Consider the following 24,208-nt stretch of genomic DNA (forward strand, 5'->3'; position numbering starts at 1 on the left):
AAACGCAACAAACTAATGCAAGCATTGTTTCGCGAACGTCGTTTTCGTCAATAAAATGCACATTTTTTACTGTAAGCCATTCTCGTTTGTTGTGTCTTTTCGAATATCAGATCAGTATTCCATCATTTTTTCCTTCGTTAATATTAATATCATTATTATTTAATTCGACGCTATAATATTTACAGATTCTTCACATTGTAAAAAATATAACGTATTTCGTACTCAATATCATACGCAGGTAGTACTGAAAGGCCGATATACATCTAAATCGTGGTGTTTCTCGAATTAATGTGACCCAGTTGCGTAACAAATCTGCATGTATACATATATATTGTATATATATATATTTATTTATTTATATATTTATATTTATATCATTCATTTATTTATTTATATCTAATTATAAAATCGTATGCGAATCGTTTTTTTTTTTTTAGGTGGTGAATTACTTGTGCTTTCTTTCCCTAAATTTTACTTTTCTTTCACTTTTTCGTAAAAAAGAAGGGAAAAATAAAATTGAAAGGATCTGCTGGCTGAGAAATAAGGGAGGATACGAAACGAACCTGGTCCATAACATTTGATATGCTCACACTGAAACGAAGCTCGATTTTTTTGAATGCTCGATAGCTTTCCAAGTAGAGGATAGTTCTTTATCATTATTATTACTCTATTTTTATTATTTTTTTTGTTCTTTTTTTGGTTTAATTTCTTTTCTTCTTTCAAGTGTACAAAAGTTTCAGCGTATTCTTTAGAAAAATATTCTTAAAACGCGATCCCGCTGTCGGAGAAACGTGTGCGTTACATTCAGAAGCGATACAAATATAGAAACTTCTTTTTTCCTTTATTCCTTTTTCGTGTGTCAGTGTGTGTGTATATAAGACTTAGAAAGCTATCCCGCAGGAAGTCAACGAGTGTCCTTTCTTTTCTCCCTTTTTACTCTTTCCCTTTCTTTTTTTCCTCTTTTTGTGCCTTATTGCCAATCTATGGTTTTCGCGAAGCACAAAAAACCCAGGAGGGCGAGAAAACATAACGATAATAGAGCAAGAGCGATTACACGTTTCACAAAGAGGCCCTTTGATTCGCCGTTAAAAGGCTTCCATACTGGTTATTATCGTCGTCTTTTAATAGAAAAACTGCGGTTATAATCTACGGGATCACAGCAAGACTATGAATTTTCCGAGTGATAAAATAGAAAATACGCATAATTATATCTGTTGCCCCCTGTTTTTTTCTATTCTTTTTCTTTTTTTTGTTTTTTTTTTTCTTGCCTGGTTTATATATTTGAGTACAGTAACGAAATGGATGACCGATTCGCTACGTCGGTATATACGTCTCGCCAATCTTAAAACTGACGAAACGTATTAGCACCCACCATTAGTCGAACACGCGAGGCTACACTTTTGAATTCTCTCTGGTTCGAGTATATTTTTTGATGGGTATTACAAACACTAATAAACATAAAAACGTAATACAAAACACTAACATTTTGGAATGAGAAATAAAAATTAAAAGTAATTAGTTTAGTTTAGTTTACTAGCGTACCATCTAACGAAAACGATTAAACTTAATCTGGGACTCAAAGTTGATAAATTCCTTGACAATTGGTTCAGTACACAAAGTTAAATGCTTTGCAGAGTCAGAGAGAAAAAATATCCAGCCACGCATATTCGCTACGAAATGACGTTCCTGAAAGTGCACCGACAATTGGAAAGAACGAATTAAATGTACGACCGATAACACTTCCCAAGAATTCTCTATCGTTAGACACGTTTTTTTTTCTCTAACTACCAATGATAGAAATACTGTACATCAGTTCGTTTGAAACTTTTCAGTTCGACATTATGAGTCCTCCGATATGTTCGAATTTAGGAAGCGGTATCGTTCGTGTACAATTTAACATTCCTAATCGATCCGAAAGACAGGTAATTGAGACGAACAAGTAGATATTATACAAACTATAAATACATGTTTTGTTTTTTTTCCTTCTTATTTTTCATGAAATCAAGATTAATATCCTTCGGTTAAATTCGTAAAAAAAAAAAGAGAAGATAATTGATCGAACAACCCTTATTTTTGTTAAGATACGTCGTGTAGCGACCACACGGAAATTAATGACTTCGATGGTAGCGTTAAATAATAATATATCGAGCTAATGTAATGACTGTTATGGTATAAAAGCGGTATTTAACATCGGATAATATGATTTTTGATCACACGAGAAAAATTACACACGACCTACTACTACTTATAAGGGAGTCCATTGCTTCTTTTTTTTCCTTTTACATCTATTTTGTTTACATTCATGAACTCAATGGTAATCAGTTTCGAAAGGAGATTTTTCTCTGTTCGTACAAAGCAATGGCTATATTGAATATTATTACGAGTACCACATACGTATTTTGCAGTTGAAGGGATCAATGTATCAGTGAGCCTTTGCGAAATAGCCACATTTCAAAGTCTCACCTTCTATTGCTGGCTTCCTTTTTAAAAATTGCCTATAAAACTTGTTAGAATCGTATAAAGATCTTCTATTCTTGTTTCTCTTGTACAACACTTTATCATATAAATTCTATAATTATGTTTACGATTGACATTAAGCACTAATGTTCTGTTGTAATATTACTGCAATCTCCTTTCTCCTTTATTTCTTTTATGTCCTTCTCCGTTATGTCTCGATCAAATAAATCACAAGACTTCTCGCTTTGAGTTCCCATTTGGATAAAGATAATTCTTATCGAAAATAAGAATACAGATGATATCTGGTATGTGCAATGAAATTATACTGAAATCTGATAAGAACTCAACTACTTAAATATCATGGTCTCAAATATAAAATTCTACCCATTGACGACCATTTTCGATACACCCATGTGTATCTTAATAAAACTGTTACTTCTACTATTAGAACTGTACAATCAATACCAGTACCATTAACGACACACCCATATTCAAGCCCACTATACAATGCATTCTTTACCGCAGCCTCTGAGATGATTGAGCACGAGGTAATATATATATGTATATATATTTATATATTGTTAATGGAAAATCATTGCACAATGTATTTAAGACCAATCTGTCCTTATCCCAATTCACGACTATACAATGTAAACAACGTTTATTCGAATGTTCATCAAATTCCTTTTTGCAATTTTAAATGGCCGACCACCACAGTGATTCCTTCAATATCTGCAAATAGTTTGAGACGCTTCCTTAATCTCGACGTCTAATCTGCGAGTAATAGAGGTTTCACGGACTGGAACAGATACAAGACTGGTGCTTCTTTTAGATTGAGCAGAAAGCTAGATCATATCGTGTTTGGTTTCGCTGTTAACAAGTAACAACCACCACGGGGCAGTTCTGTTGTCACCCTCGATGCTACGTATTCTTTGTTCTTTCCTATTCCATTTTCTGCTACACCCCTCTTTCACTCTTTTCCTTTCGAGTATTGGTCCTTTGCTGACGGAGTTACCTCTTTCGTTTGCCCACTTACATCTAATCATTATATATTACAATAATATTACACATAATACTATCCATGTATATTAAAATATTTAACAGCCGGCTGGAAACAGCAGGCTGTGATCTTCCAATAGAAAAAGAACCAAGAGACGGCATTGAGTCTTTGACGTATTAGAATCCACATGAATCCAGGGTACAGTCGTAATATTAGTCTTACAGAATTGGCGAATTCACAGCACAAGCCCAACTTGTTGAGCCTAAGAGAGAGAGAGAGAGCGTAGCTACTGGATAAACGAAATCTTCACCCAGTGTACTGCGATCAGCCACTATTTTGCGTTTCCTTTACCTAACGTGGCTCGGTTAAAAGCCTGGCTCAGGATTTTGATTAATTATTAGAGGACGCTGCAACAGCAGTAGCTCTTCTTCTCTTTTTCAGGGCTGAAGTTCATTTCACGTACGATCTCTGCGAATACCTCGTTGACGTTCGTGCGACTCTTCGCAGACGCTTCGACGAACGGGCAGCCCCAGAGTTGTGCCAATGCGTTCCCCTCGGCTGTGTCCACTTCACGTTGGTGCTCGAGATCGAGTTTGTTCGCGACGAGCAACACCGGCACCCTTTCGGTACCTTTTACGCGCGTTATCAATTCCTTCATCGCTTTGATATCTTGGAAAGTCTGATGATTCGTCAGGCTATAAACTACGACGAATCCTTGGCCGTTCTTTATGTAGAGATCGCGCATACTCGCGAACTGTTCGGTACCGGCGGTATCGAGGATCTCGAGTACACACGGCGAGTTGTCCACTTCGATCTCTTTCCGATAGAAGTCCTCAATCGTCGGATCATACTTCTCCATGAAACATCCCGAGACAAATTGCACGGTGAGTGCGCTCTTGCCTACCCCGCCCGAGCCGAGAACGACTACCTTGAACTCGCGCATCTCTTTGGCAGTTCGCCTCCGTCTCCTCCTCCTCCTCGACGTGTCCAGGACCGAGAGGATCGTTCTCTCTCTCGAGTACCTAGCCGATTATCGGTACGCGTATTTCTTCCTTCTCGAACGGAGGAGAGAATCGACTGCCGCTACTACTAACTTCGTCTCCGTGTCGTTGAAACAAGCGCGTTCGAACGAGAACAGTTCTTATTACCGAACAAAGGCATTGATGGATGGTTGTTACTGAACGATGAATCGCGCACAACGTTTCAATGTGATCGAAATACAGCCGTTATTAAGGCTCGAAGAAGACATGACAGCACCGTATTCGCACCCTCTGTCACACACCGCAGTCCCCTGGCGACGTTCGCCTGGCCTGCCTCCTTCCTGTCTTTCCTCTACCCCTCACTTCTTCCCTAGCTCTGACGTGCGTGACGCCATCTTATCACACTTGGATTTCCTTTGAACCTTCTGCGCGAACATCGAACACCGCTAGTATCGTTTCGACCTACCACTGATTTACGTCCACTCGATATATATATTTCCGACACTTATCTCGGTAAAACATAAAATCCTGTTTTAAGACGTGTTTTCAAATTTTACAGTGCTACTCATTTTTCCGTGGCCGAGTCGTTCGACGATTGGTGAGTACCGATCGAGTCCTGAAACTTGGACGAATCGCAGCGCCGGACGAACAGACGGACGAGTTCGCTCTTTCTTTGTGTACAACCATACCCGGAGAAAATAGTAAGAGAGGAATCACGGAAACTCCCTTTACCGGATGCAAGTGTCATTCTCTTATCTTCCAGACAGAACTATCCACGACCTCGACGCTCCCAAGCGTTCAGTGAGTTTTATTAATATTACCAAACATTTCTTCAAATTATTCTCTATCAAGGTCTATGCTTCTCTCTTATTCCTTCAAATGTTTCAATACCATTCAAGATGTCCTGCATACGTGTATCAATGATTATGATTTAAGATGGCCACGAATTTTTATTATTACTTCTAAAGTCATCCAACTTCCATCATGTATAAATAGATAGATCAATGTTACGTCAAGGTGGAAATTGAAAGATTCATCGGATTAGAATTACTTGCTGAGAACGTTTGTGAGTGCAATGGCTAAGCTATCTTCTGAAGAGGACGATCGTATTGAGTCATTCAACGGTATAAAAACTATTCGTTCATGCCACGCTCGATAGTACGATATTTCTTGCTACATGAGAACACCGCATAAGCGTTAACTCTTGAAATAGATCAATAAAGAAATATCCGAAATGATGTGCGCAACAGGAAAATTCGATTCATCTCGAGTGTATTTTTTCACTTATTTTTATTGAGCACTCCCCTCTTCTTTCGCGTTGCATTGGGAGAAAGAGAGGGAGAAAGGGAGAAACGAGTAACAGAGGTATGTGTGTGCACGTGTAAGAGAAGGAGAGATGGAGCTTACGAGAGAACCAGCACGTAAGTTCTATGTTTCGTTTTTTACCATAAAAGGGTGTGTAACCGTGGTTCTCTACATTTTTTAAAAACCGGAAGCACGTATTTGCTGTAGCATTTTCCAGTTTATACAGGCTTCAACTTCGTTTTATATTGGTGTGCTGTATCGATATATCATTCCAGAAGTCACACAGTGACGACCTTGTGGTATGCGAAGTAGACACATGTGAGACACGATGACATCATCAGATGAAAGTGTACATAACTGAACAATGCATCACTTTACGTAGTGGTTAGTGACGAACGACAGTAATTAGTCACCGAAGACTAATTTTCATTGATCTTTTAGAAAATCACGCCCACTTTTGCGTTGATCGAAAACTTTTTACTGTAACAAAATGACATAATAATAATAAGTAACCTAATTTCACGTTAATAATATGCTAATAATAACCAAAAAATCACTTTTTATTTTTCAACAATAATCATCTATTCCTTACCAAGAATCTTCATATATATCTGATATTATAAAATAATATATGCAAATTAATATACACACATATTAATACATATGTGTATATTATACACATTACATTTAATATTAACATAACAAATACGCAGATTGTAAAATAGAGTTAATAAATCATCTTAATTACACGAACAAGCAAATGATTTACTCGAAGATAGTATGGAATCAGCTGTCGCTGGACGTACAGAACAATGCATATGGTTCTCGAAATGCACGTGCACTTATCACCATCCTTATCAATGATTTTCAGTGTCATTAATTGGGGCAACACCGAAACTTCGTTGCCGTTTCGATCGTGTAGCGTTAAAATTTATATAATTTTTCGTTCGTTCGCCATGAAAGACGTAATCAGTGCGTGTTACGAGCGCGTGTGTATCGAAAAAAAAATCGCACGAACGAAAAGTTATCGAGGTTGTTCGCAATAAACGAGGAAACCGTCGATTAGAGCTCATGAGACCTAATTCAAGGCTATTAAAAAGTAGTACATACAATGAGGTAGAAACTAGTTTAAGGTGTCACGTTTTTTCGATCTGTATTAACAATTGTGGACACTGTATAGACAGTTTGATACATATACATTATTGTAAAATGTACAAGCTACTGTCGAAGGAACAGTGACAGCATTCCCTTCTGCAGTTGAATGATTTGTTTGAGGTCTTTTATAAGATACCCCCACGAAAGAGTAGCCAAAAATGGTACTTCGTGCGTGCTGCGTAACAGACACTAAATTTAAATACAGAAACAACATTTTTTGTCAATATCCCTAATAATTTTCAAGTTCCCTGTAACGTTACATAGACCACCTAGTATATAAAGTAACCGAAAGCAAAAAGATGATGCAATACATTTTAATTAATAAATGAAACGTGACAGTAACGGTATAATGTTTGCAATGATATGGTAATTAATCAATAGTTCATAGTAGTCGTATAAATTATCGATTACAGACATATCGGAAGACAAAGGATTGTTATCAATAAAAAATGCAGTTATCGGTATAGTTCATATACCTCCCGTAAGTTACAATGACCTTTACGAGCGGGCAATGACCTGACGATTTCAATAACAAACAGTATTACGATTAGAGTTTCGTCATCACACGATCTTTTTCGGAACTAATTTCCAGTGTAACCGCTTAGTTGATAACAAAGATCGTTAGACGAAGACTATTACCGATTGAGAGGTTTTGTTCTTTGAACATAACCTAAATACCAAACGAAATATGTAGTAAACAATGCGAAGGGAAATTGTTCGATTGCTCGTTTGTATTTAAATCACATCATTTGTTCTACAGTAATTTCTTCAGATGTTTCAACTTACGGAACTTCAATTAAAAGTATAACTTTTATCAGAAAATCTACGTGCTTTCCTCTGATATACTAAATACTGAAAATGTAATTGTACAGATGTCATTGAACTAGAAGAAGGATCGAACTCGTTTTTTTGTATACATATGCGTGGAAAAACGTTCTATATTAAAATAATAAAGTTAAAAATAAAGTATGATCGATTTTTTCAATTATATTTTAAGATAACGGTTTTCCAAAATATTCATAATTAATATTGATGTTTGTGTGTACGCATAAAATATTTTAATTATAAATGATAAAATAATTCTAGATTTAGTTGGAAGCATGAGTTCTTATTCTGTATTAAAATCGCCGCTTCCAAATATGGAACATATCGCAACTGCACCAGTACCTAGTGCATTTCCGATGCCACAACCTGGAATGCCACAACCTGGTATGCCACAACCTGGCATGCCACAACCTGGTATGCCACAACCTGGCATGCCACAACCTGGAATGCCACAACCTGGAATGCCACAACCTGGTGCGTTTCCGATGCCACAACCCGAAATGCCTCAACCCGGAATGATTCAACCAGGAATGCCGCATACTGGATTACCAATGGTCGCACAAGGTAAAATCCTTTTTATATTTTTAATATTTTCTAGACTTTTGTAAATATAATTAGTTACCATAGATTTACGATCGTTTAATCGAGCATTTGTACCTTCATATCATCGATGAAAATTCTAAATTCTAAACGATATTTAGTTGTTATTCGAACGCAATATAAAAACTTGGTTCATGGCTCAGGTCTCGTTATAGACTTGTGTTCTTTATCAGATCCCGTTGAGATTAGTTTTCAAATATCGCCTTTTTGATAACTTATGGGTATCTTTATATATGCTATGCAATTGATAAAGAATGTTTAAATACACGTGAACTAAAACGCTTCTAACGTGCAAGGAGGATTGAATACAGTAGCAGATTAAAAAATGAATACATGTTTTAATATAAATCAACCCTCGTAATGCTAGAGCCAGGAGGGAAGTTATGGGTCTATCACTTGGTTTAAAACAATCATTTAAAAATTCTGAAAAATTAAAGATTATATAAACTACATAATCTTTACATAACACTTTGCATAAAAATACAAGCATTGCTTCATGAATTTTAATAATTACGAGTAATTTCAATACACAAGTAACGATTATTTTAAAGCATAGTAAATTTGTTTCCAGCGTTCCTTTGAACTTTCCAAGAGTTTTCAAAAATTTTCTCTGAACGTTTAGGTAGCTAACTCGACTTTCAATTTATCAGCTACTAGCATTATCTAGGTCCGGGGTACGAGATGAACGGCTTGTAAACGAGAGACGATACAGCCGCTGTTTGCCAAGTGACGATCAGTAAGTAGATAATAGCCGTCTTCGTTGATGGAAGCGTCACGTATGCAGGATAAGTGACATCCAGTTTCGTGTTCTCATAACGCGTTTCGCCCTCTTATCGACGGTAAATACTATCCACTCGCATCCGTGTACGCTAGTTAGAAATTGATCTAGATCGATTTCAGAATTCTCGCGCTGAGTAAAAATTGTGCGGCTCTTCTAAATCATCGACATTGTTCGTGCGCGTCGAAAATCGTTGTGTAGAATACTGGTGTGCTTAGTCGATATCATTGTTTCTCACCATGTTTTTTCATCGGCAAATTTTTACTGCATAGCAGAGCAATTAGAACTCGTTACAAGTGTTCGAAGGAGATGAAAATTGTTTTTAATTAAATGATATCAAAGTGGTGTTATAATGAGGTAGCTGGTGCTTAGGATACATATCACGTACGTATGCTACTGTTCCCCCTTTGAATCTTCCTTTTCGATATCTAGTTACGGATAAATGTATTGTAAAAAATTCATCATTAGGGTCAGAGTTGCTAGGCGATTATTCCACTCCGCGTGTAGCTGGTAGCGTAGCCCCTGTTGTGAATTATATTCGCACTGAAACTTTATTTTATATTGTTTCCTTATTTTTCCCTTTACTCTATAATTATTAGCAGTTAAACGTAAGTTGCCGACAAATAAAATCGTTGCAGCAGTTACGATTCGGATTCTTTAAGAACTTAAGGATTACGACATTTTCAGGTGTACCGATTTTTAATAACGATAAATTTTTATGGAATACAGGTGATCGCTTGGAACGAAAGGAAGAACGGTCTTCTGGATGGGACGGTAGAGTGAAATGTAGGTTGTGGAGTGTGGTATTCTAACAGGTGATTCATGCTTAATTAACAGTGTGGAAGGATTAAATAATATTCTGGCCAATTTACGAAACGGCGCGTCTAGCCGGACGTGCGTCGGCGGGTTGACAATTTGCTACGGACAAAGGGCTGTAATTATGTTGCATAAAATCTGGTGACGCGATACGGAGGTCTTCAATTCCGCAGTTCCCTTTTCTGATATAATGGACGGAGGGAAATGTTTTGCCAGTCACCGTTCGTCGTGTTATTTACTATCGATTCTACGATCATCTTGCAAAATCGTTCTCGGCCAATAGTAGAGAATATTTCTGACTGTATAAAAGCTAATCTTGAGATAAAATCCAAATCGTCGTAACAATTTAAGAACACAATCTCGAATGAGGTATATCTTTTTCGCTTTCGGTTAATAATTTCTTTTGCTTTATCTATCTTTTAAAATAAAACCAATGATAAGCACATATATAAGGGAGTATATATTAAGATTATTCTAGGACGTGGTATTGAAGGGGCAGGCAAGTCTGAGCCCAGGCAGTGCGTTTATTGTTTTCTTTATCTGTGAAGATAACGGGAAAAAGCGGGCCTGTTTAAAAGAGTAAATCTGTCTTAGGAAAAGTACACAAGTTTTATCATTTTGCTGAGGAGGAGAAACTCGAGGAAACACTGACTCGTTAGTGCATCAAGTGCTGCCAATACATTGGTATACCGTAGCGAAGTTTCAGCAATGTTCATTAATACGTTGAACGGCTTTGTGGAATTACGTTTACGCGTTTTGAAACGTTCTCTGAACGAATGAGAGAAAGTTATTTATTAAATAGTAGAATTAACGCATAAAATTGCAATATGAAACACTGGAGGTGAATTTAGTGCGTAAAAAAGTACGTGTAATGGAGTCTGAATATTTCGAAACTTCTTGGAGGGTAAAGATACAACAAATTCGAAGACGGCTTCGTACTTTATTCAGGGACACACTAAACAGGTATCGATCAAAAAGGAAGGGCTATACTAGATTTCTAACGGACGAGGAAAGGAGGTGATTCTATTACACGCTTGATTACTGATTAAAGAGTTTAAAAATAAAGTTAACAGATTTTACGATTAGATATTTCATAAACGTCATTGAAGGTATTCAACTTGCGTCATAAATACGAGGAACAAGATTTTCAATACATTCTGTATTTCAGGTGGTTGGTCACCGTCGAGTACGACTTGTCCACCCGGCTTGGAATACCTTATGGCCCTTAGTAATCTGTTTATACAACAAAAAGTCGAACTGTTCGAAGGTTGGTTTATTGTGTTATCTATAGTGACGTAATTAATCATTTGGATAGCAACTGTAATGTATTAATGAAACGATTAAATAATTTCAGCCTTCACCGGATGGGAAACTAAGAACAAATACGTCGCGTTAAATATTAGAGGCGAAACAGTGTTTTATATTGCTGAAGAATCGGGATGTTGTGCGCGTTTTTGTATGGGTTCTTCCCGTAGCTGTAAATTTTACGTGTACGACATTAACCAAAGGGAAGTCCTGCGTATGGTCCGACCTTACAGATTTAACAGTTGCTGTTGCCCTTGCTACTTGCAGGTATGTTTTGTATTCTTTCATCCCTTAAAAATTAGCCAAGAAACAATTGAACACATAGCAGTTGGCGAAATCATCAAGAGGATAATTAACAGCTCTACAATTTTAAAAGTAAAACAGCTTTGTTCTATCTTGAATATTTGTCTCGATAAGATGTTGATTTTAATGCCAGTTATGAGCTTTTTATCTTCGGACGGTTCAAATTAATTAGATATATAATTTGAAAATATCTATATTTATATAAAGTGATTGATCAACAGGTTTATCATGGTTCCTTAGGTAACAGTTGTGTTTCATTGGTCTTCTGATAGTTGTATGCCCGCTTTACAGTACGGCCATATTTCACTCGAACACAGTCACGTAGATAGCCAATCGGTTCATGAAGGACACGTTCGTCAGCCACGGTACCGTAATTGCCTCTTTATTTATGGCGGCCAATAGGTACCGCTCGCAAAACGTTCGCCTGGGTTTCTCGAACATGCGGTGCACACAACGCACAAACTTTCTTCGCACGTGCGCACCATCTGTGACGATTACCTTTGACGAAAAGTTATTCGGCCCATTAGAAAAGCTGGTCACGATCGATACTCTTTGAGTAGCACCGCTTGTCGACGGTTTTGGATGCGTTGTTTCGGATCGAAATAGCGAAGAACCCCGTTTCTTTGATCCCGTACACACATGCATACAAGAGCAATCGTGAACAGAACACTTTGGCAAACATTCAACCTTAGTGTAAGTGTTTTTGGACATTCGTACAGCTATTGTGAACAAACAGAATCGTTGGAACGATTTATTGATATGTCAACCTGAATGCAGTTTCATCGATATTTCAGTGTAACTTTTTTGTAAATATGTTTTCTTCATTTTTACGAGAACTATTCACGTAGAAATTGAATGTAGGGTAATATAGGATTATTAAGAAAGTGGTTTCATATTTTTCTTCGTTAATAAAACGAAACAGATTGAATTTGATCCACTGCATTGAGCGGTCAATGCTACTCCGATTTCTATGCATCCACGTTACGCAAACACGTGACAAACGGAAAGTGATAGCCAGGCGACACGCTGAATAATCTTTTTCTCACGTTCTTTATGCATACGAATTCTTTGAATTGAATCTATTAATAGCAATGTATACATTTTTACAAACAGAACATAAGATACGAATATTTGCTCATAGAAATTGTAATCAGATACTACTAATCATCTCTTCTTGGTAATTACAAATAATTGTTTGAATAGATAAAGTTATAAATAAGATATAACATGCATCATTCAATGCAAATTTACGTCTACTTGGAGCAGTACGATCCAGGGGCTACGTAGTTCCAATTACTATTCCCGTATTACATTGCTTATACGACATTACCGACTAGGAATAGAACGAGAGAACAGCACTATTGCGACAACAAAAATTCGCTTTTATTATGTACATGACTATCAATAAGGAGTTACTCTTGTTTTAACATCGTATTTAAATAACTTTCAGGAATTAGAAGTGTATTCCGGAAATACGTTGTTGGGTTCTGTAACACAAAATTGGACTCTTTGGAAACCTACTTTTTCTGTTCGTGATGCGTCCGGAGAAACTGTTTTAATTATAAAAGGTCCATGTTTTCGATTTTGCATAGAAACATTGTTTAAGGTAAAATATACTGTAATGAATACGTATTAATATCAATATAAATGTTATTTAATTAGAAATTTATTTGATTGAAACAATTTATTAAATTGTTTCTTTCTTTTCAGGTAAAGTCTGCAGATGGTGTACATAGAGTTGGTGAAATTAAGAAAGAATGGAGTGGTATAAGCAGAGAATTTTTTACGGATACTGACAATTTTAGTATAAATTTTCCCTTGGATTTAGATGTTAAGATTAAAGCTGTTTTACTCGGTGCATGTCTTTTGATGGTATGCTCTTGTATCAGTATATTTTAATATTAATGTTGATCAATTTAGTAATACAATTACCAAAATGTATGTTTCAGGATTTTATGTACTTCGAGACCAGTGGGAAAAAGGTTGACGTTTAAAGGAACTTTTCACTAAAGAAAGTGATTAAGGGAGACTATTGTTATGCTTTGCTGCATAATGTCATTTTTCACAGAAGAGTAGTCGATGATCCATTTTTTTTTAATTTATCATAAATCATCCTTTTTTACGTGTACTTTTACATTACATTGTTCTATTCACGGAAAAGTTTCAACACGTACAGTATCAACAAATCTGTTGCTCAAATGACATTAATCATAATTTGTAACTTTTGTATTCAATTTTACGCATAGAGCTCGTCGCATCTTATCCGTCTTTTTATGGAGTATGTTCAAAAATTTATACTCATGAATGATCAAGATCTTATGAACGATTACAATACGAGCTGCTTCTTTCGCTGGGAGACTGATGTAATGTTAGGAGTATAAGGTACTATAATTAAAACTCCTTTATAGAATCCCAAACTTATAGTTATCTATATACATATACATATATATATATATATATATATATATATATATATACACACACACACATTAGTGTTAACTATTACGATCGCTTTTTGTTATATTCTCAAATGTATACACCCTCTTCATGTTTGAATTGTTTTTTCGAAAGATATTAATAATTGTACAAATCTTTTAGACAGTTTCCATTTCAGTATTCTTCTCATCAGAGCCAGCTTTAGACGCTATGACGCACTGTACGAACAGTTCAAATGTTCGTCACCTCCCTCAATTTCTATTTTTTAAGTCCTGTAGTAAAAATAGAAGAACAAGATCCTACCATCCATCCTAATCCATGATGCCTTAAGTATGCTGCTTCTGATGAACTTATTAAAGAATTCTTAATTGCCATTTGTGGATATTGAGAGAGGTAAGGATAATCAAAACAAAATAGAGCATAATATGTATGTTCTTTTATTCGTACCTTGAACTCACATCTTCGTACATTTGATAGTGAAGCTGTTACCGCCTCAGCTGCGCAGCACTTAACGTGCTACATGCATCGTAGTTGTTCGTTGATTTTGGTAAAGAATGAAAATACGAAAACAGCACGCGTGTAACATTCTTCCACGCACACGTTAGAAAATGACTGCTGGGATGTTATAGACATTGCACTCTTCGGTTTTTTTTTTAACACATTAAGGACTATATTCACGTGTTGGATTTAAATTTTTACATGATGACTTGAAGCCTTATCGGAACTATCGAGTTTTTCAACGCCCGAGGTTCTTAATCGGTCTTTCCTCCGTCAATTATTAATGTGATTATACAAACAGCAAAGTTTGTATAAGTTGATTTTACGTATAAATTATTTTTGTCTCGAGGTAAAATAATCTTACTTTCGTGAAATAAATCCATCATTAAACTGGACAATGACCAATTCCTTTACTGAATAAGTTTTGTAACTAAAACTTAAATTATTCAATCATAGTCACGAGAAATTGTTTCATCGAACACACTCTTCCTTTTTCTATATAAGTTATGAAAAAATGACGCGACTTATTTCGATTACAACATAAAGGCAGCACCATGGGTCAAAAATGTATCAAAAAGATTCGAAATCGTTTACAAACGTTAAATGTCATACGGAAGTCCCAGGCATCCTTAATGTGTTAAGCGGAGTGATATTTGCGGTCCGTTCGGTTTAAGTATATGTTACATACAACGATATAGTTCATTTTTTACCTTTTCGTTGAACGTTATTACAAACGTCGAAGTATCATCGGACTAACATCGTGTAGATATACGAATATTTTCAATAAATAGTAACAACGGGAAAGCAAAAAAAGGTAAGGTAGATAAAACGAATAAGAGAATAGAGAAAATGAAAGAATACTGCGTGTATTTTTTCTACATGCTGGATTACATGTCTTTAGAAAAAAAACAAAGAAAAATCAAGGTGAAACGAAATCAAAAATACTGTTCAAGATATATAATAATTGCGTATTATATGTAATGTATAATACAAGCTACTCTCTTCTTTTCAGTTTCTTGCCTTGCTCGAACGGATTGATAAAAAGGAACTTGAGTCAACGTAAAAGACAATAATAATAATAATAATAATAATATAATAATAATATAATTATAATAATAATAATAATAATAATAATATTAAGAATAATAATAATAATAATAATTGTAATCATAACGCGTGTAGAAGGGGAGGACGAGACCGCGGAGATGCGTGAAAAGCTCACCGTTCACGATAAGAATCCTAGGTGATTATCTTTCTTTCTGAAACTCAGAATATCTATATGATTCGATCTTTAGATCTAGACTAGGCAAACTAGAATTTCTTAGAATTCATTTCAACACGAACGGAGCTTTCAACGCCTCTATTTGGAACTCTAAAGATGCGCTCATAGCTGCGTAGAAGAGGTCTTAGCACACCGAGGACCAATAAAACACGCTTACTTAAAAATTAAACGGGACATACATTGTCCTTTCAGTTTTTACTCCACACGATGTAACGCGTGGTGTGAGAAAATGCCCCATTGTCTTTTAGAAATCGTTTCTCTTCTTTTTCCTTTTACAAGTACAATCTTTTATTCTTTGATTCTCTTTTTATCACATTCGAAAATGTGAGTGAATAATACGTTACAAACGTAATAATATGTTTCTTGATGATTTCTTCTCGAGTTCTCCCTGAGAGCTTCCTTTTTCAGCCTCTTGCGAAAAACAGCATGAAGTTTAAGGGTATTCTTACATTTTTTTTTGTTTTTTTTTTGTCTTTTCTTCTTTCCAAGGAGCGGAGGATCCTCGATGTATCAAGAACGTCTATAAAGGTCGAATAAAAGAGGGTTATAATCGCGTGTGTTGCTCTGCCTTTAACGCGAGCTTCTTAAAGTTCCTTCTCGAGCTTGATCAACTCGGCGATTCCATCGTGCATTTCCTTCACAGCCTGGTACTCGGTCAGGCCGAGACGTCGTTTGTTGGAGATGTCGTAGATGCCGCCTTCGGCCTCGGTGTGCTCACCGCGGGTGCCGCGGACCTGGAGGTTGAACTTTCCAGCGATCTCTTCGAGCTTCGCTCTGTTGGCGGCCAACTTGGGCAGCTTGATGTGCACAGAGGCGCGGACTGTGGTACCCAAGTTACTCGGACAGAAGGTCAAGAAACCGAGACGATCGTGGTGAGAGAATGGAAGTCGTTTTTCGATATCATTCACAGCGTTCACCAGACGACGATAGACCTACAAGATAAAGAGGATTCATTTTGTAATATTCCATTTGAAATTTTCTCTACAATTTGTAGATAAGTGCAAATGAAACTTGAATTAAGCGTTATTAAGATTTGTTGTACCTGTCCAAGGTCACCGCCCATTTGCATGGAAATGATACGGAGATGATCCTCCTCGTTGCACCAGACCAAGAAGGTCTTGGCATCGTTGTGGAAAATACCACGGCCAGTGGGCCAAAAGCGGCAGGCATTGGCCGCCTGCAAGAAACGATCACCCTCCTTGAAGAGGAAGTGATCATCGATCAACTTCTGCTGAACATCTTTGCTCATTCCGGTCAGGGGATAGAAGGTACCCTTCAGTTCACCTTCAAGACCAGACAAAGTGCTGGAGACTTTTTCTTCCATCTCCTTATATTGGGCCTCGGTCAAACAGGGGTTGAACGGGTAGCCTTCCAGGGAACGGCCGCATCTCACACGGGTGGAGACAACGAATTCACCCTGGAAATACAGAGAATCGATCAGTATCTTGTATTTTGATTCTAGAAATTAACTTGAAAACAAAGATAAATTAAACTTATTCATGGCGAATTATATTCAGATTACTATTTTTAAAATACTAACAGCTGGGTCAAGGTTTCCAAGTGTGTCAACGTCTCCAAAGTCTTTTGGCGGATGCTTATCAGTCTTCTTGAAACCACCGTGATAATCCTCGATGATGGGGTCGAAGAGATCGGCGAAAACTGTGTAGGAATCGGCATCAGGGGCATATATACCGACACCTGAATCCAGATTTTCTATGCCCGACTGGATCACATCAAGGAGGGTGGAGCCGAAACTGGTCTTTTTTGTCTTCAGCTGGTCGAAGACCTCCTTAGTAAGATACTTCTTCAATAGAGATTTGCTGTCAGAGGCAGCCAATTTGGCGTAACCAGCTTCCAGTTTGTCCAAAACTGCTTGGTCGACCATGTTGCTGCTTTTCTTGCTGTGAAAAGAAAAAGCAAGGTAATCAGTATTGTAAGTGTAAGTACTTTCGTAGGAGAAATATTTTTCTTGCCACTTTATGATGAAAAACATAACGATTAAAGTTTTTATCCTGAAGTGGAATACTTTTACCGAGTGAATCATTTTTTGACACTTCAAAATTGAAAGACAGAACTTGGACTTTGAACAAAATAGAACGTACAGGACTTAGAAAATCATGAGACAAGAACAAATATTTTACTCTTTCAAGATATAAATCTATTTTACATAAAACAAAATATGATTAAACTAATTAGTAAGAGTAGAAGTAGCTTCCTTTTACTAGCAGTGCCGTGCATTATTGTTTTCCTACTAGCGATATATTGATTAGAAATCGACCACAGTGTAGATAAATGAAATTGGCCAACGGTATTGTTAAATTGCTTATCAGAACGTCTTATCGTAAAAAATACATGCTTGTTTGCGCTAGATCATTTGCGATAGCGAGTGAAGCGATTGTCCGTTATCATTATAAATTATATTTTCAGATTTTAACAGATTTGTCGCACGGATACACTATCTGATCTCGACGTCAGTCGAGACTGACAAAACACGAAATACAAAGTTCTTGTTAGGGGTTTACGTTTTATTGCCCTGAAATACTAATTGAAGTCAAGGTGTCACAATATATCCATAAAATGTACAATTTTCTCTGATGCTGAGATACCCTACATACAGCCCATATAACTTTTACATAACATCACCCTTGCTGTTATCCAACTTCTACAACCCTCTCGTACCACATCGATCACAAAAAAGTCCACCAACAATGACGACGCTTCAATGAACTTCCTGTACGCTCCATATAATAATTATTATGATCATAATTCATCAGGAACTTCTTCAAATATTATCAAACTAGCACCAATTAAACAAAAATAAATACAAATTTATTAAAATAATAATATAATTTTTACAATTGGTTACAGGTTCTATCAGTATCTTTTGGCGTCTACGAAGTAACGTACCAATTAATGTCGAACCCTTCCATTACTCACATTCCAAATTGTCTGACGCTCTGCCGACCGATCGAATGATCGAGGAATTGGGCCAAAGTACGCGCGAGGGCATCCTTCGATACGAAGATGGATTTAAGGAGCTTAAACGGGCCCGGCATCGAGAATACCATGGTGCCCGGGTTGTTTCGTCAGTCTTTACGCAATGTTCGATCGTTATTCCTCGTGAAAACTTTTCGAAAGTATTCATCGTTACTGACATTCATCGGTTTAAACCGAAGAGGGTAGGTAACGAAACGCGTGGTCAAGAAATGGCGACTACTTCCACCGTGAACGTAGTTACGAAGCGGTACAACATAGCATATAAAAGTAGTAATGCTTCAAGAAGAACTTTCAAAATTATATGTACTTGTAATTAGGGGAATATTTGTTAAATTTGATTTGGTAAAAAATTTGTTACGCGATTTTTATAGCTATCGATATTATAGAACCTTTTCCAGGCTTTGGGGATTTGTGTATAGATATATATTCGTATCGAATTCTCGAAAACAATTTAAAAATGAAATCCCTGGAAATCCTGTACTTCATATATATCATACAAAATTTTTAGATAACAATTAATAACTGATATCAATATTTAGTGATAGAACGTGGCAAGATAATATTACAGCACAAGGCGGTATTACATACGAATTTAACAGATATCCTTATCAGTGTCATGACTTTGGCAAGGTGCCAGAAACACTGTTTAAAATAATTCAATTTTTCGAACTACAATAGTGTTCATTGTAATATAAAATTGTGTTGGTAAATTAATTATATTGAGCAAAACACATTATACGAATAGTGACCTAGGCGTGTCTCGTTGTTGGTGCATTAAACGATGCACTAATTGTTTCGCTCGAACTTCTTTTCATATTATTTGATTATAGAATCTAACGTTATCATCGTACTACCGAACGTTTTCCTCTATTCTTTTAAGTAAAATGTTAGGATTCCTCAGTGTAAACAGTTCAAATAATGTCTCTTCTGTATCACATCAAGAATTGAAACAATTTTTCTTGGTGAAACATTAAGTTCGAGCGAGATGTAAACATTGTGGTTTGAATCGTTGCCGTCGAGCCATATTTCGGAATAGTGCGTGCCACACACCATACGAATACGTACTCGTCCTCGACGCTCGTTTCATCCGACGACTCGCATATGCCCAGCGACGTGCATACACCCATTGTCGACGATTATGCGCCGATTATATATCGTCCCGGGTTATGGTGTCTATTTATAAGCGACACGAACAGTTAATAGTCGATCCTCTCTTTCTTTTACAAAGTGTGCACCAGACGACAAGGACGACGATCGCGACGACGATGACGACGTCAACGGAAGAAACTCAAGCAGGCGCTAATCGCAACGATGTCACTCGACGTCTGCCAGGATCAGGATGACGCGATCTCATCGCATCTACGAAGGTTTCTTCTATGCTGTGCTTTGCTTTACTATGTGAAAACAGACTCTCAGGTGAGAGATTTTTCTTTTTTGTTGAAAAAAACAATAAGACTCCACAACATCGAGATTGGTGACATGATTTGGATATTACATGATTGTTTTTGGTAACTTAGATATTCTTTGATTTTTTCGAAAAAGTATTCATGGTAATTTGTAACGCTTTTAATAATTACATTTCACCAAATACATTTTTGAATCACGATTTAAACGTAGGTCTTGATATATATCGTGCGAAATGCAAATAAAATTTTTCAGTCGACCTGTTTCCCGTCCACGCCCCTGCGTGAGGGCAGAGGGTTAACCCTTTTGTGCGAACGAGCAGGGGCAGTCCCTAGCTACTATAAACGTTGGCCTACACACTCGACCAAGCTTCTTCGCAAGGAATTTAAAAGAACAGTCAAAACTGTACACTCGCCGCTAAACTTATGAAACGAAATGAGAGGATTTAATTGGTTCACCAATGAACAATGGGAATACTAACTAATAAAAACAGATTCTTTCTAGAGGATCATGAAAGTGGATTAAATAGAAAAGCAGTTTCTAATTAATTCCCACCCGATTGATGAAGCCATTCCGCGAGATAATAGACACTAAAAGTTTCAGTTGAGAGAGATCCTTGACCTGCGTCAAACTCCAGAAGAACATAAACTCTGACGACGCCTTAATACCCAAAGTGCAAGAAACTGCGGACGAAATGAAATTTCCGGAATAAAGCTTAAGCGAGGTTCAACTATCGACTGAAAGTAGCGTTGATAGCTCATTGGTAAAATTAAGTTCTAACTAATTTGTTTGTAATTTTTAATGATCTCTTATCATTAATTTTTCCAGACATTTGTTTTAAAAACTCCATACGTAAAGGCTAAATAATACAATTAGCAATCGAGTGTATTAATTGAACGTTCCCAAGCACGTAACAATCACAGGATACTAAATGACTCATCTGATGAGTTCTCGATGCATCAATTACGAATGCCATGAATGTCTGATCTGACGTACACCTACGTCACTAGGTGGGCACCGAGCCAAGTGACGTCACCTACGAACCCCTAAACCAATGGAACACACGCTCGCACACCTCAACCGCCATGCGACTTTCATCGCACTGTACACATAAGTATGCATCACTCCCTTAAAAAGGAAAAAAAATCCGATTAATTATACCAACAACGACGCGAAATGATTTTTAACGCTCATTGCTTTTCACGTTCATACATACTCGTCGCTCGACGTGGTATCCTTCGAGGTACATCCGCCCATGACGAACTGAACAACGATGACGGTGCCCCAGCGACAGAGATATCGAGTGCGCAAGGAATAAAGAACAGCGAGCTTCGTCTGTTCACCTCTCGATAAACGAACTTCACCTCTTCACCACGTTTTTCTTCACCAGCGTCCTCGAGAGGAATCTTCGAGACCGGAAGTTCACGGCGGGAACACAAGAGGGTGTGGATGGGCCGGCACACCTCCTCGATGAGGCAAGATGGACGGAAAACGAACGCGTGTTCCTGACACGGAACACTGTAGTCGATGTATATGTATATATATGTATATATGTATAGAACGTATATCCCGAAGCACTTCCTGTTGTCCTTGGAGTCGCGGCGATAGGGGGTAGTCACCCCTGGCAGAGAGTCAAAGGTTGTCTGGCTGGTGTGTCTTGCTGGTCGTTGTCCCCTTTCACGGGATACTCGTCGGAATATCTATCTTCCCGTGAGAAAACTGTCTGATAATAATCGAAACGGTCGATAGTCAGCCTCTTTCCGTCTTTCTTTACTTTTACCCGAGGGTATCCGCCAATTTAGTTAGAGAATTCGAAATTGTATCCTTAAAAATCTGATCGATGAGAATGTTACTATACTCGTTGCATTTTGTTGCAGGTCTCTCAACTGGGATATTTAAATTCTCTAACTGTTCTTGAACGGTGCAGTTCCGGTCGCACTGGCTGACTAGTGTAGTACCGAAGGCGCTAATAGAATTTTACACCGAGCTAGGGTCGATTAGAAAATTGATTATTCACGGTTGGCACGATTAGATCACGTCCGGATCCACGGCTCGGCTGCTGATTCGTATTTGTCTCACGGACAAAATCGACCGTGGAAGGATAAGAAATAATGTTTGAGAGAAAAACCAGCGAAGGGGCGCCGTAGCGAGTGGTAATCGCGATCAATGCGTCACGCACTATATTATTACTGTCTTTCCTGCTCGCGGGTGAAAATGAAAGCGAACTGCTAGTCCCGGGGAACCCCAGCGGCTGTTAATCGATATAGAGTACACAGCGTGAAGAAATTCCTATGACTTCCGGTAAAAAATTGAATTCGAAGAAAACGCGCCAAGGAAATTTGAAAAAGAAAGAAGAAAAGGAATAAAAACTAACGTGAGTAACGCACAGATGACACAATCGTAATTGACTTAAAGGATCAGCCAGTTCAACCAATTTATATTCTCTTTTACTCACCGCCTCGAAAGAAGGAAAGAGAATTCAAATGCTCAAAGTGCGTATGTCGATGGAAAAGATCTTCGTAAAAAGGAACAGTTTTCAAAAAAGTGGTCACAGTCGTTGGAATGTGCGCGTTCCGTTGGAAAGATAGCGTTTCACGCGAGAAATATCTATCTTACTGGTTACTTTATCTCGCGTGTCCTCCGAGCGGACTGTCCTCCTGGATTGTCCTGTGCGTACGTGTGTATATATGTGTGCGTTAGCCGGAGATGCTCGCGTTCGCGCCCTTCAGTATCTGCACGTAAGTGTGTGTGTCGCACCAATTATCGTGTCGCGAAATCGAACGGTTCTCTCCTCTGGTGCGCGTTAAACGTGCAAAAAATTTTCGGTGTGTCGCGTGTGATGTGAACACTACAGTCTCTACGCTATCACTAAGCAGGAGGCATTTCTGCGTGCCGTGATCTCTCTGTCTTGTTCCCTCACTGTCTGTCTCTTTCGCCCCCCCCCCCCCCTCCCTCCACCCTCAATTATTCCGTTCTCTCTCCGGAGCTGTAGTTCTCTTTTCCTCTACGACTCTCCCTTCTCCTTCTTCCTTTATCCACACGGATCTCCGTGTGTCTCTCTCTTTTCACTCCCGTGAGTTTGTCATTACTAGGTTCCTTGTTTCTCTTCGAACGACTTTCTCCCTTTTCGCGAAGTTTCTCTCTCTGTTGCCCACTCTCCTCTCTTTCTCGCTTTTACCCATTGGATATGCTTGGTTCTATTCTTATTCTCCTTTTCTAAAGCCATCTCTGTTTTTTCCCAGGTTTCGTGGTGCTCATCGGTCCCTTTTGCTCTTCCATCCGGTGCATCATCTCTCGCTTCTCCGTGTTGCGACCAGCCGTCCTTCTTTCGCCCGGTGCTCGCGGCGCTACCTGTCCTCCTCTTTTCCGCGACGTATCGCTCTCTCAGTCGCTCGCTACTCACTTTAGGGTGGGGCACACCAGCGTCCAGTACAGAAGGATACCCGGTCGATAGCACGCACCTACACCTACACCTACACCACCAGCCTGCAGCTTTCGTTGTTATGTATGCATGGAAAATCACGCATAAGCGTGTACAGGTATACACATATATATTTGTATATATTTGTATATATGTAACAATTATACACATGTATGACACGTACCCCGTATGTTAGTGTAGTTAAATCGTTGCAGTTTTTAATCCTGTTTAAAATGTATGACGTTTAATGCAACGCCCCAATGTATTTTAATCTAAGTATGCCGTGCAAGACAATAGCACGTAGGAAGAGCGACGACCGGCAAAAATACTAGGTATATCGTACGAATTTTTTAAAGGACATGGATGTTAGACGGAAATAATGTCCTGTCGATTTTCCTTCTTTCGCATCTTGAGATCTGATACTATAACTTCTCTGTCTCTCATAAAGTACCTCTATGGAGTAGTACAACTTTCTAAATTTTTCCCAGGGATCGGGAAATGGCGGAGAACCGGTGGATCGAGAAATTCTGGATCGAGATTGGGCCACTCGAATTGAGCGGGACGAGTCGCGAACAAGAAAAGGGGAACGACTTTCTGTCACTTTTACCGATTGACCTCTTGCAACAGTTCGATTTTTGCACGTAGC

General features: G+C 37.9%; 4 protein-coding genes and 2 long non-coding RNA genes across 11 annotated transcripts; 4 read left to right on the forward strand and 2 right to left on the reverse strand.

Moving 5' to 3' along the window:
* Window positions 1-3,846: 3,846 nt before the first annotated feature.
* Window positions 3,847-4,441, reverse strand: Rap2l (Ras-associated protein 2-like). The gene has a single exon (XM_076902621.1). It carries the CDS (start codon window positions 4,398-4,400, stop codon window positions 3,855-3,857), a length of 546 nt encoding a protein of 181 aa, XP_076758736.1. The 5' UTR covers window positions 4,401-4,441; the 3' UTR covers window positions 3,847-3,854.
* A 675-nt stretch (window positions 4,442-5,116) lies between these two features.
* On the forward strand, window positions 5,117-13,625 carry LOC143428038 (phospholipid scramblase 2). Of its 6 annotated transcripts, XM_076902619.1 has the most exons (10): window positions 5,529-5,865; window positions 6,027-6,126; window positions 7,990-8,103; window positions 8,149-8,178; window positions 8,218-8,286; window positions 11,085-11,183; window positions 11,271-11,488; window positions 12,975-13,130; window positions 13,235-13,396; window positions 13,474-13,625. In XM_076902619.1, exons 2-10 carry the CDS (start codon window positions 6,084-6,086, stop codon window positions 13,516-13,518), a joined length of 936 nt encoding a protein of 311 aa, XP_076758734.1. In that variant the 5' UTR covers window positions 5,529-5,865; window positions 6,027-6,083; the 3' UTR covers window positions 13,519-13,625. The 6 variants fall into 6 exon arrangements, with proteins under 6 accessions (XP_076758735.1, XP_076758734.1, XP_076758730.1 ...); XM_076902615.1 differs by having other exon boundaries at window positions 5,530-5,865; window positions 7,990-8,178; window positions 13,474-13,624; XM_076902616.1 differs by having other exon boundaries at window positions 5,530-5,862; window positions 6,021-6,126; window positions 7,990-8,178; window positions 13,474-13,624.
* Window positions 12,544-12,932, forward strand: LOC143428631 (uncharacterized). The gene is made up of 2 exons (XR_013102449.1): window positions 12,544-12,701; window positions 12,791-12,932. It is a non-coding gene; the product is annotated as an uncharacterized LOC143428631 (long non-coding RNA).
* Window positions 13,626-15,308: 1,683 nt separating the features above from the next.
* Window positions 15,309-21,526, reverse strand: Argk1 (Arginine kinase 1). The gene is made up of 4 exons (XM_076902613.1): window positions 21,358-21,526; window positions 17,281-17,641; window positions 16,783-17,157; window positions 15,309-16,672 (listed from the first exon to the last, which is right to left on the reverse strand). Exons 1-4 carry the CDS (start codon window positions 21,396-21,398, stop codon window positions 16,325-16,327), a joined length of 1,125 nt encoding a protein of 374 aa, XP_076758728.1. The 5' UTR covers window positions 21,399-21,526; the 3' UTR covers window positions 15,309-16,324.
* LOC143427936 (uncharacterized) lies at window positions 20,022-20,662 on the forward strand. The gene is made up of 2 exons (XR_013102378.1): window positions 20,022-20,153; window positions 20,397-20,662. It is a non-coding gene; the product is annotated as an uncharacterized LOC143427936 (long non-coding RNA).
* Window positions 21,527-22,530: 1,004 nt separating the features above from the next.
* On the forward strand, window positions 22,531-24,204 carry LOC143428198 (uncharacterized). The gene is made up of 5 exons (XM_076902919.1): window positions 22,531-22,541; window positions 22,608-22,937; window positions 22,996-23,062; window positions 23,234-23,680; window positions 24,051-24,204. The coding sequence occupies exons 1-5, from the start codon at window positions 22,531-22,533 to the stop codon at window positions 24,174-24,176; spliced, it is 981 nt and encodes a 326-aa protein (XP_076759034.1). The 3' UTR covers window positions 24,177-24,204.
* Window positions 24,205-24,208: the final 4 nt, after the last annotated feature.

The sequence above is a fragment of the Xylocopa sonorina genome, chromosome 10 (assembly GCF_050948175.1).
Source record: "Xylocopa sonorina isolate GNS202 chromosome 10, iyXylSono1_principal, whole genome shotgun sequence".
Lineage (NCBI taxonomy): Eukaryota > Metazoa > Arthropoda > Insecta > Hymenoptera > Apidae > Xylocopa > Xylocopa sonorina.

Coding starts and splice junctions, on each gene's coding strand:
- Argk1 (XM_076902613.1), bottom strand. CDS start 21,398: ATGGGCGGATGTACCTCGAAGGATACCACGTCGAGCGACGA. Junction 17,642..21,357: donor GATACCACGTCGAGCGACGA/GTATGTATGAAC, acceptor TTCTTTTCACAG/CAAGAAAAGCAGCAACATGG. Junction 17,158..17,280: donor TTGGAAACCTTGACCCAGCT/GTTAGTATTTTA, acceptor CTGTATTTCCAG/GGTGAATTCGTTGTCTCCAC.
- LOC143428038 (XM_076902615.1), top strand. CDS start 6,084: ATGAAAGTGTACATAACTGAACAATGCATCACTTTACGTAGTG. Junction 8,179..8,217: donor ACAACCTGGAATGCCACAAC/CTGGAATGCCAC, acceptor CGATGCCACAAC/CCGAAATGCCTCAACCCGGA. Junction 13,397..13,473: donor TCGGTGCATGTCTTTTGATG/GTATGCTCTTGT, acceptor TGTATGTTTCAG/GATTTTATGTACTTCGAGAC.
- LOC143428198 (XM_076902919.1), top strand. Junction 22,938..22,995: donor TCGAACGGTTCTCTCCTCTG/GTGCGCGTTAAA, acceptor TGAACACTACAG/TCTCTACGCTATCACTAAGC. Junction 23,681..24,050: donor TCACGCATAAGCGTGTACAG/GTATACACATAT, acceptor AATTTTTCCCAG/GGATCGGGAAATGGCGGAGA.
- Rap2l (XM_076902621.1), bottom strand. CDS start 4,400: ATGCGCGAGTTCAAGGTAGTCGTTCTCGGCTCGGGCGGGGTAGGCAAG.